The following is a 16,532-nucleotide window of genomic DNA, read 5'->3' as shown; positions in this document are numbered from 1 at the left end:
TATAGGGAACATATAAAATTATGAGAGGGAGAAATATGAGATGTAGTAACATTGCTCGCATTGATAGGTGAGGTGAGAACTAAGGGACATATCCTCAGGATTCAGTGGAGTAGACTACAGACAGGGATGAGGTAAAACTGTTCCTTGGAGAGTACATTTGTCTACACAAGGAAGCAGTAGAGGCTACCTCATTAAATACAGATAGATTTTTGCATAGCAGAGGAATTGATATTGTGGGGAAAAGGCAGATACTTGGAGCTGAGTCCATGTAAATCATTGAGTAGCAAGCAGGCTCATGGGACATGTGGTCTGCTGCTCCTGCTTTGTTCTTATTGTCCATGAACCTGAAATCCAGTTTGTAGTGCTTTCTTACACTTTGTTGGGAATCGTTCAGTATGCATGAAATTTTAATTTGCTTATGTTACTGTTTTATGTTTGTTGCCACTAGCTTAATCTACAACCTGTTTTTCAGAAGGCTGTCTGGTTCTATAGAGGTTATTGGAGGCCAATTAATAACCATTGCTCGTGTGGAAGGACGACGTCGTGACAGGGGTGGAGCAGAAGAAAATGCCATCCAGGTTTGTCCTATCATCTCATGATATATATAAGATGCCATATAAATGTTGCTTTAAACAGATTGCTGTTTCTAAAATAGTTATTTTGCATTTGTGGATAGAGGCAATCCTTAGTGATTTGATTTATAAGAAGTTCACCTATAAGAATTCTTTTTTTTAAATAAATCAAACTTTCATATTATTTCAATAAGCTTGAACTTTTAAACTCTTTCCACTTGAATATTTCCATTCAAGTTTGTAGTTACAGATGGGATTAAGTGTTGTATCTGACAGGCAAGATTTAATATTTCTTGAAAGCGTCTGAAATAGAACTTGATGTTCACAATTCTTGAAGTGTCCTAGTTTTACTTCCATTTTCTCCCCTATAACTCACTAGGAAGCCTTATGAAATTCCTGTTATCAGTGTTTTCAGCAATACAACTTTTATTGAAACCAGAGGATATAAATCTGCATTAAGCAAACTAAAGGCATGAGGCTTGAGTTGCCTCTGATAGATTAAAATTACTGACAGTGAACCAATAAAACCTAATTTGTAATGAATTAATTCATAAATTACAAATACCTGTACACCATTTTTAAGGGAAAGTAAACATGAAAAGTGGTCTATCCCTGGCTATGAGAAGTTAACAATAATACTTTAACAATAATGGGAAGAGGCTTATAATTTTGCCAAAAAATTGGTAATAAGCACAGGAATTGATTTTTTTAAAACTTCAATATAGACTGATGAAAATTTATTTAAGAGGAGAGAAAGTGGAATGCAATGTACTAATGTGGAAAAGAAAAGTGGATTTTAAAAGCTTCTGTGAACATTTAAGAAAGGAAAAGATGAGCAATAGTTATTGTGGGTCCCTTGCAGATGGAAACAGAAAAAAAATGTATTGAGAAAATGGAAATGACAGAAAAATAAATAACTATTTTGATCTGTCTTCATGGAAATAATGAAGTTATGCCTAAAGAAGTTAAGAAGCTCAATGAAATTGGTATTTTTAAAAAATAAATCGAGCCTTGGGGGTGATTAAATAAGGTAGTTCCCAATGACCATTACTTGGGGTTTAAAAAGAGTCGATAAAGTGGTGGATGCACTGGTTGATATCTTCCAAATTTCGATAAATCCCAGAATGGTTTCCACAGACCAGGAGATAGCAAATATAACCTCATTATTTAAGAAAGATATGTCTCAGATACATAAAGAGTAAAAGAGACGAGAGTAGATAGTGGACTGCTGAAAGATGACGTTGGAGCGATAGTGACAGAGACAAGGAAATGGTGGACGAACTCTAAGTGTTTTGCATTAGTCTTCACTTTAGAAGACACTAGTAGTATGCTGGAAGTTCTCGAGTGTCAGGGGAAAAGTGAGTGCAGTTGCTACTACTCGAGAGATGGTGCTTGGGGAAACTAAAAGGTCTGAAGGGTGGATAAGTCACCTGAACCTGATGAGGGGCACCCCAGGGTTCTAAAGAGGTAGCTGAAGAGCCCGACTGGATTCGAACCCGGGAACCTCCATTCCGGAGTCCGGCGCTGATGTCACTGCACCACCAGTCACAAGGACTAGAATATAAAAGCAAGGATGTAATGCTGAGGCTGTATAAGGCAATGGTGAGGCCTCACTTGGAGTACTGTGAGATGTTTTGGGCTCCTTATTTAGGAAAGGATGGGCTGACATTGGAGAGGGTTCAAAGGAGGTTTACGGGCATGATTCCAGGAATGAAAGGGTTATCATATGAGCAGCGATTAAAAGCTCTGTGTCTGTTCTCGCTAGAATTTAGAAGAATGAGGGCGGGATCTCATTGAAACATATGGAATGTTGAAAGCAGCACACATCAAAGTTGCTGTTGAACGTAGCAGGCCAGGCAGCATCTCTAGGAAGAGGTACAGTGGACGTTTCAGGCCAAGACCCTTCGTCAGGACTAACTGAGGGAAGAGTTAGTAAGAGATTTGAAAGTGGGGGGCCACTTTCAGTATGGAGTTGAGAAGGAAATGGATCAGCCATGATGAAATGGCAGAGCAGACTCGATGAGCTGAATAGTCTAATTCTGTTCCTATGTCTTATGGTCTAAAGGGGGTAGAGAGAAGGTGATGGGATCACTCCATCACCAGTAATAGGGAATTTGCTGGAATCTATTAAGTAGGTGATGATAAAATGCTTGTAAAAATAATTGAAATTGGGAGGCAGCGTGTCATTGTGTTGAACAAATTTGATGAAATATTTTGATTATGTAACTGGCTGGATAGTTGGTTCATGTGGACCTTCAGAAATTTTGTTAAGATCTCATGAGATTATTAGAGTACACAATATGGAATGTAATATACCAATCTGCTTTGACACTTGGTTAGTAAGTAGTAAACAGTAGGAATGAATGAGTTATTTTTCACAAGGGAGACTGTAGGGATATGTGCAAGGCCCCACGTGTTCATAATCTCTAAACAATTTGGATGAGGGTATCAAGTTTAATAATACAAAACCTTTTGATAATTGCAGAAGATATAAGGAAGCTTCATGTGATGCTGAGGCTTTATAAGGCACTGGTGAGGCCTCACCTTGAGTATTGTGAACAGTTTTACATCCCTCATCTGAGAAAAGATGTGCTGGCGTTGGAGAGGGTCTAGAGGAGGTTCACAAGGATGATTCCAGGAATGAAAGGGTTATCATATGCGGCTCTGGGTCTGTACTCACTGGAATTCAGAAGGATGAAGGAGTGGATCTCATTGAAACGTTTTGAATGTTGAAAGGCCTAGACAGAGTAGATGTGGAAAGGATGTTTCCCATTGTGGGAGAGTCTAGGACAGGAGGGCCCAGCCTCTGGATAGCGGGGTACCCTTCCAAAATAGAGAAGTGGAGAAATTTCTTTAGCCAAAGGGTGGTGAATTTGTGGAATTTGTTACCACATGCAGCTCTGGAGGCCCAGGTCATTGGGTGTATTTAAGGCAGAGATTGATAGGTTCTTGACTGGACATGGCATCAAAGGTTACGGGAAGAAGGCCAGGAACTGGGGTTGAGGAGGAGACCAGACTCGATGGGCCAGATGGCCTAATTCTGCTCCTATATCTTATAGTCTCTTCAAAGATATGTAGACAGGTAAAGGGAATGGGTGAACAAATGGTAGATATAATATGATGTTGAAATTTGTGTATTTCTCCACTTTGGTCAATTAAATAGAAGATTTTTTTTCAATGATGTAAGATTGAGAGATGTTGACATTCAGAAGACCAGTCATTCTTGTACATATCTGCAATTTCAAGCAATTCAGAAGCTTGAAAATTATTTGCTTAATTGGCATAAGTCTTTTGTAAAAGGAGTTGAGTATAAGAGCGTCAGTGTTTTGCTCCATTTATATGAGGCCATGGTGAGATTGCTTCTGAGATTTGTTCACAAGGCTGATCTCCTGCCTGGGGAAGGATAAACTTAGAGTAGAGGGTATAGAAAAGATTCACGAGATAGTTTTGTAAATTGCTGCAAAGTTTTTGGAAGAGAGATGATGTAGTCTAGGCCTGTCTTGAATATAAAAGAATGATCTTGTGAAAATGTACAAAATTCTACAAGTGGCTTCCACAGGGTAGATGCAGAACTGGTGTGAACCCTGGGTAGGATGTCTAGAACCAAGTGTCACAGGCACAATTTGGGAGAGAGATGAGAAGAATATTTTCGCACATTGATCAGTATTTTTGGCTTTAAGATGAAGAAAGATCATTCATGATATTAATTAGCAAAAGCGACAGGCTGGGTTGAATAATTTATTTGTGCTCTTGTTTCTTATGTTCTTTTATTACGATTACTATTATCTCGGATCCTTTTTAAATTGGACAATTACCACTGTCGTCACACAGTTCTAGGTCTGAAATAACCAAGAGGTATTTTAGTATTCAAAATGTGTGTATCACTTTATCTGAACTTGTTATCCAAGCTAGATTTACTACTTTGTTTTGCCTCCTGTAGGATATTACAAGTTCCTTCGATTTATTATTTTCAGTTATTTGCATCTCTACTTACCCATATGATGCTCTTTGTAGCATTTTAATTTTACGTACTCACTGTTCCTATTATTGTTTTCTTCCATTCTGTTAGTTTTTAGTTCCTGCCATACTAATTCTACATCCTGATTTTTCTAGCCTGAGGTCCTTTCTCATTGCTGCCTTTATCCATTCTATATTAGTATCACAGTCAGCATTGGGTTTATTATCACCGGCATGTGTTGTGAAATTTGTCAAGGCTATTATCAAGTCCTCCTTTTCCTACTTACCTGGCTTTCCCTATGTGACAGACACATCAGTTTATTTATTTCCTATTCAGGGCTAAATTCAACCTCTTTGCAATAGCTCTGTACTGGACCCATTTTGAATCTGCCATTGAGGCCATCCTCAGCAGGTGGCATCCATCACTAAAGACCCTCACCATCCAGAGTATGCCCTCTTCTCATTACCAGAGCAACTACAGGAGCATGAAAACCATACTTAATGATTTAGGAACAACTTCTTCCCCCACCCTCCCAATCAGATTTCTAGAAGGTCCATGAACGCTACATTGTTACTTTTTTTCCTTGTACTGCTCTGCTGCCATAAAACAGCACACTTTATGTCATATGTCAATGATAATAAGTCTGATTCTTTTTCTCTGCTTATGGTATTCAATCATATTTTAAAAAATTTTTATATTCCAATTTTGTGATCTTTCTTTAACAGAGGATCCATTTAAGTTCAATAATTAACCTTATCATCTCACAATATTAGATCTAACAGAGCCTCGTCCTCGATTTCTTAATGTACCATTTCAGAAACGTAAGACCACTCTTCGTGTGCATAATTTTGAAATAACCCTTTTCCCTGATGTGGCTAATTGCTAAAGCTAAGCTCCCTGCTCTCAGAATTTAAACTTTGCCCCTTCCTAATGCTGTCAACTTTATTTCATTATATTGTTGCTGTTAAAATTCAAAGTTCAAAGTAAATTTATTATCAAATGAAGTATATGTATGCTCGTTGTGTAACTTAAGTCATAGAGAGAAAACCTGGACTTTCAAAGTCTGCTATCAGCCAACAATCTTTATTCTCCACATATTCTCTTCACCATCCCATCCCCCATTCCACCTGCCCCCCCCCCCCCGAGATTCTACCATTGGAATACAGACGTGGTGCAATTTACAGCAGTCAATTAACAACCCACTCGTCTTTGAGATGTAGAAAGAAACTTGCAAAAGCTACCTCTACTATACTCAGAATGAACTCTGCTCTGTGGTTCTGTGAGACACTGACTCCACTACCTGTGCCACTCTACTGCCTTAAAGATAAATTAACCTTGCCCAAACTACTGCTACTTGCTCACATTCCCTTTAAAGCTATTTAAATTGAGAAAAGTCAATGGACAGTAATGTTAAGATTATTTCACTATGTCTAAAATTAAGTTGATTCTAAAATTTGCAGAATTGATTTGTAAAGGCTGCAATTAATGATTTTCTCATTGTGTATTTCTCAACCTCCAAATGTCAGAGTTGTAACATGATCCTGAAGCCCCTTGTATCCCAACCCACCTGCTCTCATCTTTCCTATAAAAACTTTGGAAATAAGTGTATTTAAAGATGGCTTTGTTAAATAGCCAACACTTCAGTCAGTTTCATAAAGTTGAAATGTTTGACTTCATAATTGAATTTCATCTTTGAATGTACATTGAATTATAAACTTAATTATTGTCTTTTCTCTGAAGGTTCTTGGAGACCACGTTGTACCAGAATTTAACAACAATAACGCTGCAAAGCGTCCTTCATTTATGCCTCCAGGGGCACCTCCACCTCATATGACTGGTCCACCTCCTCCATTCATGCCTCCTCCTCCACCTGTCAATACGGGACCTCCTATACTTCACCCACCAGGTCAGAGTCTTGTATGTAGTTTTGATTTGAAAATGCACATTTTCATTTTGATGTTTCACTTTCTGTTAGTGTGTATAAAGGTCAGAGACTGAGAATTTTGGTTCTTGATTCTGTTGGGGGGGAACAATGCAGCTGATAACATACACTTCAATTGATTAAATAAGGTTTGAAATATTAAATTTGATAGTAAAATGTCAACAAACTGCAATACAGTATTCTTGCACTTGCAGCAGAGCATTTGATTAATGGACTATTTAATTTTTCTCTAACTTAATCTTGTGCCTCTAAGGTCAAAATTGCCATGGCCTAGAAATTTCATCATGCACCTCAATAGTTATGTGCAAACACAATAGGAATTCTGATTGGTAAATGCAAATGTGTATCCATAGCTCACCTAAGCAAATTTATTCTGTATACTGCATGAGCCTAAAGACAGTGACTATGGGCACATGTAGTGACTTCACAGAATACAATGTATATTTCAGTGTCACTTGTGCAAAATTTCTGATGTCTGTTCATGAGCCACAAATGGTGTTGGTATGGCAAATCAAAGCAGACCTTGACTTGAGGCATATTCAGAATTACCATCCCCTTTTAGACAAGTCCTTCTCAAAATGATTTTTTTTTCCTCTAGTGCACTCTCAACCTTCTTTCAGTTACCAGTATCCTTGGGGAACCTGACCTCCAATAACTTCTCTGCCTGACTTCTCCTTCAGCCCAAGTCATTCACTTGACCATCCCTCAGCCCAAGTCATTCATCTGACCATGCCAGATCCTCAGATATGAAAGCATTTTAGCACTCGCCTTTTAGTTATATTTTAGGGAGACACTCTTAAATTGAAAATTGCGTTTTGATAACAGCTGTTTAGGAAAATGTGAGAATTATACTTTATAATTGTTTTGTGGTTGATATGAAGAAAATAGAAAATATATATAAAAAATGTAAAACAAGGATATTTCCCTAGATTTTTTGACTCATGATGGCTTTGAATAGAGATTTTTTTTGTGTGAGCTTTAATTGATAGAATTGTAAATTGTTTGCCATCCTGTGTTCATTATGTGAATGAGTACCAGTTGCTGACCTAAAACAGAGAATAGGTTTTGGTCCTTTTTTGAAAAGTGTGCATTTTTGAATCAAAGTATTAAAAGAAATACTGGGCTTTTTCTATTTATTAAGTTTAGTAACCTGATGTTCTAGTTGACATCTGCTATGTGAAATTGGCTTATGCCTAGCTGCATTTTAATTGTGTTGCTTCCAGTTTTTTTTTAAATCTTCAAAGCAGTTTCTAAAATAGAACTGAAGCCTATGGTTTCAATGAAAACAAGACCGCTGTTACCTGTGAATAGCATGCCTGTGCCAAAATCTTTATATCACTACAAATATAAAAATCCTCTAGAGTGCTCTTTGAAAGGTGTCATTAAGTCAATCACTACTTATCAAACTGTAGTTTGCTAACTTTGTAGTTTGTGTGGTTCCTAGCACTGTATGTACAATCTCCCTGTGACCATTTGGGTTTCTTCCGGGTGCTCGGATTTTCTTCCACGTTCCAAAGAGTACCGTTTAGGGTTAGTAAGTTGTGGGCAAGCTCTGTTAGTGCCAGAAGCATGCTGACAACTCGCAAGCTGCCCCCAGCACATCCTTTGACCATGTTGGTAGTTGATGCATTTCACTCTGTGTTTCAATGTGCATGTGACAAATGAAGCTAGTTTTTCTCTTTGCCCTCTTTTTTTTAATTCAAATCTTAGTTTTATAAATGGCAATTACTAGTACTGTTCGCATTTTTATATATAATCTATTTTCTTCATATCAACCAGGAAGAAACATTCTTTATTATATTGGAACATTATGTTGTATTAGATTTTTCAGCCTACCATTACTATGGAGACAGGGAACTAACCTTGGTTCAAATAAGGAAAGTCAAAGGGTATGCCATTAACAGGCAAGCTGGACAAATGCAATCAATCTCTGCCCCATTGAGCTACATTCAATAGTCATAAAGCAATAAAGTGCTATTAACAGTGCTGTGAGTTGACATTTTCACGCACTTGGTGTTCAAATTTCAGTCAGGATTACTATTCTAGACCTCATTGTACCATTAGGTCAAACTAAAGAACTGAGTTTCAGAGATGACTGTCTGCCATTTGTATGAAGGTGCCATTTGTTTGAAGGTACAATTTGATTGCTTGTGTCATTTGTTAAAGCCAAGTAATAATTATCATTGGAATTAAGGAAATCTGTCTACTGACTGAGATAATTCCTTGCATAAATGAAAATAATTGCTCACCAAATGTCAATAATCTCTGCTCCCAACCATCTGCCATAGCTTGTCAGTGTAGTGGCATAGACCAAACATTTTTTAACTACTTCCTCAATGAATCATCATCATCACCACTTTTTGTATCCATTTCCACTAAGACTTCGACAATGTTCAGGTTTGTGCTAATAAGTGGCAAATAAAATTAGCGCTATAGAAGTTGCTTGAATGCTATCAAAGCAGAAGTCAAATTCAATAGCATCTTCATCATACTGAATTGTCAATCTTTCCAAGGACTTCTGGATGTCATGAAAAATACCCTGAACTGTAAGAGCAATGCCAAGGCAACCTGTGCTTGTGACTTGTTGCTTACTTCCCAAAGGCATTCTATTATCTGCAAACCACAAATCTTGAGTATGATGCAACATTCTACTTGACTGAATAATTGCAAATCCAATGATATTCAAAGATGAATGACAAAGAATCTACATACATTCCATGTACTGTCAGTGATGACGTGAATGTTTGTCAATCACTGCCACCTTCTGAAGGCCATTTAAGGATAATAATAATTACATTTTATAGTTAATGCCCATGTTCCATACAAAAGTGATGATTCGGAAGTGTATTTTTAAAAATTGATGTTCGTGTTAGGTTTTTGTTACTTTCAAAATAATTAATCTAGCTTCCTGAATTTTTTTTAATCTCAATGCTAACGACCATTCCCACTAATGTTTTTTTAATGCCAATTATTAGTGGAGCTTTACAAGATATTAGTTTGAATGTCAGTGTTGGATCTCGTTTGGTTTGTGACAATTTTGGGATACCTTGTTGCAGACAGTATTTTTTCCATAATGGAGTTGGTTGTATTTTTATTGAGGGCTACTGCTGAAATCCATAAGGCAATTGAACAACCTTGCTATTTTTTAAAACAAATTTAAGGTCAATGTTAATGTTAAGCTATTTCACATGATCTGTTATACAAGCCGATAAATAATTAAGTTAATTGTCATACTTGTTGGCTTAATTTAATTGCATGGTGTATACTATTTGAGCTTCCAGAAGAGCAAGTATGTTTACTTTGAATGTGCATGCTTTCATTGAAAGGCTGGTCCTTGGAAAGCTAATATTTCCAGATTATATTTTAAACTGTGTTATATTTTATGAGCATAAACTTAATCCCCTTAATATCTCAAACGCAGTGACATATTCCATGGTCTGTAAATACTACATACTGTTGTATTAGGTATTTATATTCTCTTCAAATTTAAGTGGTTTTGTTTAAGTATGCAAAATAAACTGAGTAATCTCCAGATTTTACCAAATCATGAACAATTAATTTATAAAGTTCAGAAAAGATTGAGTAAGTAGTTTTGTATATAATTTTTTAAACAAAAGTTTTTGTACCTGCTGTTAAAATATGGAAGGTTCACATCTGGCACCCAGTTAAATTGCTCACAGATGGCTTTCCTCTGAAGTTGAACACTTGAAACTGATTGCGACTTCATATTTCAAATGGCTTTTATTTTTCCGTAGATCCATAAGGGTTAAGTTATCAACAATGACACTGGATGCTTTGGAAAAAGATGGGAAAACTACTGAGCTTTAGTTTCTTGTTTAGTTTTTTTAGAAATTTTATTCTGATCATGTCAAGGCCTTAGAAACGACTTGTCATCCATGCATTAAGGTGATAAACTAATAACAACCTTTCACTAACCCTAATATATTGCACAGTTCATAGCTAATTAAATTTCAGAAATGAATCTGGCTTTTTTTTAAACACTTAATGAATAGGTGCTTTTCTCATTTTTTTTCCTTCAATTCATTTTCTTTTTTCCTGGAAGTGGTAACACTGGAGCAAAATTCCATCCCCTTGGGCCTTCTTTCACCATCTTGTATAAGTGACCATTTCAAAAATGTCAGCTGACCTTTTATTGGTAGCAGTTATTCCAGGATTTCAGAATATTTTTCTGCAGGATATCTTAAGCAGCCTTAAGTATGCCTGGTGTGATACTTATTGAACTGATAGTCCTTTTTAATCTTTAGCATCTTTTTCAGAAATACAGTTGACAAATTTAGTATGTGCGATTTTACTTGTGCCTATTACTAGTAATTGGTGTTGCTTTTGAATTTTGAGGTTTTTTTTACTCTTTGGTTTTTCTTTACCTGTGGTGAGCATTCTTAAGTCAAGATTAACGTAGTTCAGAAATATACCAAATTTCCTAAGCTTTGGTCTAACACAGAAACTTGACTTAATTTGACCTTCAAAGAATGCTTTCACCTGTCTTACTGCAATAAAACCATGTTCAGTTTTGACCAACAGTGTCTATATTACTTTTGTTATTTATATGCATTTTGATTTACACGTCTGTTGATCTTCAGTTAAAGTGGACATTTGGTTCTCTTCAATTCAATTTTGATCAATACCCCAGTATAAAAGAACGATGTGTTGAACTACTTACCCCCCCCACCGCACTTTGCACCAATCTTTTACGTTTGTGTATAACAAAGCTGATGTACTATATGGTTTTAGTGACTCAATTCTCTTCTCCTTAGGAATGCCTTTAACTACTCCACCTCCAGGTATAGTTGCATATTTCTACCTAAACCATTGTCATACTATAGTGTATTAAATATGTATCTGTCTGTCTCTCAGCCTTTTCCCTCCCTCTTAAGCAGTCACTTGGAGTCAGATGACTTGCTTGCATTCTGGTTATGTGGGTTCTAAAGTGGCTGATACAGCCAGTATGGCAGTCCTGAATCCTGTCAGTTTTGGGAAAGGGGGTGCTTGATGAGTTGGAAGCTTGGCCATTTTTAGATATAATGTACTCTTTCTGCTGTTATTACTGTGGCACTCTATGCTTCTGATGTGGACAGTCAAGGTTTTCTGTACCATCCTGAATGCCTTTGCATGGTCATAGATGAGGAATTCTTATGAATCGCTGGTGACATTACACTTTCAAAGGAAATTTTGTGGACATGGTTGAATTGTATCCTCCATCATGTTGGTAATCCTTTGACATCGATGAGGATCAGGGTAGAGTGCTGCTGTGCAAGGCCCTGGTGTTGGACATCCAATGACATGGCCTTATGTTGGAGCCAGCTGAATGTCCTGTTGCTGGCATGGGAGTAGATCATAACTTTGGTTCCCTTATCCTGCTCGTGAATTTGAAGAACTCAATAGAGGCAATTTTGATGGTACTTCTCTGATGCTGAGAGGTGCCTGCTATTTGAATCCATACTTTAGAACAGGGATTGCTGTTGCTCCTTTGTTCCGAGTATGATGTCTTGAATGGCAAACCCACTTTTCCTTGGCCAGCCACAGACTAACAGTCTTTCAAAATTTCTCTATCAATGTCGATCTTTGCTGAGAGCTGGGTCCTGAGATACAGAAAGTGCTTTATGGTTTCTAGGGTTTCATCAGTGGTGGAGCTGGAGGAGCAGGGAGAAATAGGTGTTGGGACAAATTTAAAGCATCAACAGGGATATAATCTGGTCTCAAAACCATACTGGTTTTTAGTTCATGTATTGTTTCTAATTTGCTCTGAGGTGGTGACAGAATGGACCGGGATACTTTGTTGTGTGATGGGATTAAGGACATTTGTGTCAAGGGTGGAATCACTGTTGTGAAGTGCTTTAAAGTGTTACTTTAAGCAGGTGCAGACTGCCACACTATCTTTGATAAACTGGCCTGTGTTCTTCGCTTTCAGTGGGGTGAGCACTTTGGTATTGTATCAAAGGTTTTCTTGACAGTGCTGTGGGGTTTGCGCATGTTGGGCGAGCAGCTGGATTGCCTTTGCTCTTAACATCCATTGTCTCTCTTGGTCAGTTCTCCACTGGACTTCGATCTTTAGGTCTGTATAGAACTGCTTAATTTCTCTTGAAGTGTGGTGAAGTTGCTAGTCTAGTTGTATTTTGAGGTTTATTAGCTCCTGGATCTTCTGGAGCTAGCTAGCCTCTCCCAGAATTATCTGATGTAGATAATATCTGATGAAGATCATCTACCTAGGATGGACCTGAGATTACTTTAGGCACTATGACACGGCAGCTCTCTGTTCATTAGGATTTAAAGAGTGTCTCTTACACAGTGACACTTGGTTTATTTTCATTCCTTGCTTGCTCCAAGCGCAGTCCACTCTCTTTCCTTTTGATCATCTGCTCACCCTGCCCTGCTTATCCTCTTATCCCCTCCATTTCTCCCTACCCAGTGCAAGTGCTCTTCAAGCTCTCCCTTGCTGTCCAGCCCTGTGAGATGGGGAGCGGTTGAGTGAACTCCGTTGCCCCTGAGGGTGAACACCTAAGGTAAGTTTTCAGTTGATGCTCGATTGAGACCTCAGGAGTGATTTCAACTGGTTTCCCAGTGGAGCATCAGAAAAGCTGAAGCCATCCTCTTCACTCCCTATCACAGACTCTATTTCTGAACCATTAACTCCATACATTCCTTGGGAACTCTAGAAACTGCAACTTTGTTATTGTGTTTGTTCTCGAGTTGCATTCAGAATTTGCAACTGTTCCTTTGCTATGATGACCTACTTTCAGTTCTATTAATTCATTCACCTTTAATATTACTTTAGGTCAACTACTTCTGCAAAACTCAACTATGCACTGCATGCTGTTGTTTCCTCCTGGAATTGACAATTCCAATAAGTACTGTTCGTCATTCCTCGCTTTATAAATTTGAAGTCTCCAAAACTGTGCTTCCCCTGTTTAACTCATACTGTCACACTTGTTCATGACCTTTTAAGGTCTTAATTTTAGAATACTCATCCTTGAAAGCAAACCTCACTGTAATCTAACCCATTGCTATCCCTTTTTATCTTTAGCCCAAAAATGACTGATATTTCTGTACTCCTCTAAATTTGGCTATAAGGGAATTCCTAAACTTAATTGTTCCTAAATTTAACTGAATTTAGTTGAGTTACTAAGATCTACATCTCTGGAATTATTTCTTGAGATGCCTTTACTTTTACTGTTCCTTTTAAAAATTATTCCTGAACCCTGTTCAGCTATAATTTCTTATGTAGCATGGCATCAACTTTGTTAATGCTCAGTTTGGGTGGCTGTGATGTTTCTACCATGTTAAAAAATGATTTGTGATATTCCTAAGGTATATTGGAATTTCTGTTAGTATTGATGCTATATTTAGTACTTTGCATTGTAATGTTTTTCTTATTGCCAAAATTTTGATGAAATAACGGAGTAGTCAGTTTGATTTTCATTTTAAAATGTGTTTTTCAGGTTTTCTGCCTCCACCTGGAGCTCCTCCACCCTCACTTGTACCACTAGATAGGTAAATGAAGCTTTTGTTTAAATAAAACATTTTGTATATAGAATAAATAAAACTTAATGTGCCAAGTATCATGTAATCTTATCTTCTTTAGGTAAGTGTTCAATTTTGTTTTGTCTACTTGGCTTTTTAAATATCTACTCTGTTCTTTCTATGATATTCCATTACAAATATTTAACATGTTTAAAAGAACTTATTTTTCAATAAAACTTACCATATTGTATTAACTTTGTATAAAATATACTTTTGTTCTATTCCACAGATAATTCTGAATATAACATTTTGACATAAAACTAATAAGAAAGATAATAGCCTACTAATAAGTCGACACTATTATCTAGTAGGGGAGTGGCAGATCCTTTGCGGGAGGTGGGGAAATGAGAGTTACAAATGTAATATGCCAGTATCCACACACTGCCGATCCAGACTTCAGTTGTGCCGAGTTTACAGATTGCCAGGTCTTTATGATCTGATTGAAAAAGTTAAGACATTGGATATGAAAAGATGGCCTAACGCAGGAAAATGGAATTATCGGTATTGAAGTTGGCATGGACAAGATGGGCCTAAGGAGCTCATTTCTGTTGCGAAATAATTTATTTTCTAGGTTGCCCTTGACTTGATAGCCTGAGTTCAGATAGATTTCAGCTAGAAAAGAAGCAAATGGTCAATAATAACAGAAACTTGTCTTCATAACAATAAATTAGTATCATATCGCTGAGAAATATAGCCATGCAGTCCAGCGGTGCACTGTCACTAAGTTAAATGCTGCAAAATGACCAATTCATTTGAATACGAGCATTTTACTGGTATCTAATATGAGGAGCACAAACACGGATTGATGAAGAAGTGTATCATACTTATTGCATTTCCCCTTGAATCCAAATTTTCACTAGCTAATCTGTATGAACCAAAAAAAGCTCATGAATTATGAAATAGAATTAGCACTAAATGATATTCAAGATTTCAAAGGTTCAAAGGTCAAATTTAATGTCAGAGAAATGTATATAATATATATCCTGAAATGCTTTGGAAAAAGTATATACCAATTTTCCATGGCAGATACAGGTTTCCCCCGTTATCCGAAGGTAGAGCGTTCCTATGAAACGGTTCATAAGCTGGAATGTCGTAAAGTGAATAAGCAATTACCATTTATTAATATGGGAAAAAATTTTGAGCGTTCCCAGACCCAAAAAATAACCTACAAAGTCATGCCAAATAACATATAAAACCTAAAATAACAGTAACATATAGTAAGAGCAGGAATGACATGATAAATACATAGTCTATATAAAGTAGAAATACTTTTCTGTAGCACTGTCTAGCGCAGCGAAAATCTCACGGAAGCACTCTCAGGAGAAACACTCTCTCCAGTAACCTTTAAGCTATGAAGCTGCCAAATCATACCAAATAACACATAAAAATACACAGCCTATATAAAGTAGAAATAATGTATGTACAGTGTAGTTTCACCTACCGGAATCAGGAAGACTCCAGTAAATTACAGTTTCGTCACAGTTAAACACTTGCTTATATGAATAAGCACCTGACGCAATCGGCAATCGCCTCTGATCTGGGCCGACATTTACATGCCGGGCAGCAACTAATTAATTAGCTTGTTTATTTCGGCTTTTTTCTTAAAGATGTGCTGGTTGCATTCCGACTACCGCTGCGTTCTTCGCGGCAATGTATCAGTCCACGGCCCAGAGGGTGGGGACCACTGCTTAAACTATGAAGCTGCCCTTGCCTCAGAAACCGATCAAACCACCCATGACTACCTTTAAATTCCACTTTCGCAACATTTTCATTGCCATCGTCCAGTGCTTTCTGTTTCAGCTTATTAAAAAGACTGACTGATTTCTCCTTAAGTATAAGAAAACTAAATGGAACACCACGCTTTGTACACCCATCAATCCACTCAAGCAATAGACTTTCTATTTTATCCATTATTAAGAGAGACCACTTTGCTATGAGCAGAACCAATAGTAACATCGGCAGCTTTCAAAATTCTCTCTCTCTCTGTTTAAATAGTGCGAATGGTGGATGCAGGCAAGTTCAATGCGTGGACAATGTCCTTACTTTGTTCACCACGATCGTAACACTTGATTATATCTAGTTTTACGCTAAGTGTAACACCCTTACGAGCTCTTTTAGGATTTTCCGATACCTTAGAACTCATCTTGCTAACGGATGCACAAAATAAATCGAGATAAAGCACATGTTTAAGCAATGCCGGCTAGAATGCAGTTCCGGGGGAGGAGCTTGGCTGTTACGGCGCGCACTGCCTTTTTTCGTAACAGTGAAAACACCTTCGGTTAGTGAAAACAGGTAACTAATGTCGGTCTTTCGTAACAGCGAGGTGTGGTAAAGCAAACGTTCGGAAAACGGGGGCCACCTGTATAGGTAAAACTGACTAGGTTGTATTTTTTTTTTGTTTTGGATCAGGTGTAGTTATAATTCTGTTCTGCAAGATTGTGAAAGACCTAGACACGGAGAATAGACTGATACACTTAGTGGAGAAAATTATAATTACAGAACATTTTATTGGTAGAATGGT

The 16,532-nt window shown here is 37.4% G+C and overlaps 1 protein-coding gene across 5 annotated transcripts in view; it reads left to right on the top strand.

Annotated features, from left to right (window-relative positions):
* Positions 1-16,532, top strand: part of fip1l1a (FIP1 like 1a (S. cerevisiae)) — a 94,641-nt gene that overhangs the window by 34,152 nt on the left and 43,957 nt on the right. For 3 of the 5 annotated variants that reach the window (XM_063043145.1, XM_063043142.1, XM_063043147.1), the window contains exons 9-12: positions 473-578; positions 6,271-6,436; positions 11,248-11,274; positions 13,930-13,981. In XM_063043145.1, coding sequence (XP_062899215.1) covers positions 473-578; positions 6,271-6,436; positions 11,248-11,274; positions 13,930-13,981 — 351 coding nt within the window. The remainder of the gene's footprint in view (positions 1-472; positions 579-6,270; positions 6,437-11,247; positions 11,275-13,929; positions 13,982-16,532) is intronic. The other 2 variants (XM_063043144.1, XM_063043146.1) reach the window with 2 other exon arrangements.

This window comes from Mobula hypostoma, chromosome 3, assembly GCF_963921235.1.
Source record: "Mobula hypostoma chromosome 3, sMobHyp1.1, whole genome shotgun sequence".
Taxonomy (NCBI): Eukaryota; Metazoa; Chordata; class Chondrichthyes; order Myliobatiformes; family Myliobatidae; genus Mobula; species Mobula hypostoma.
The sequence above is the reverse complement of the archived record's forward strand: the minus strand, read 5'-3'. Positions and strand labels throughout refer to the sequence as shown.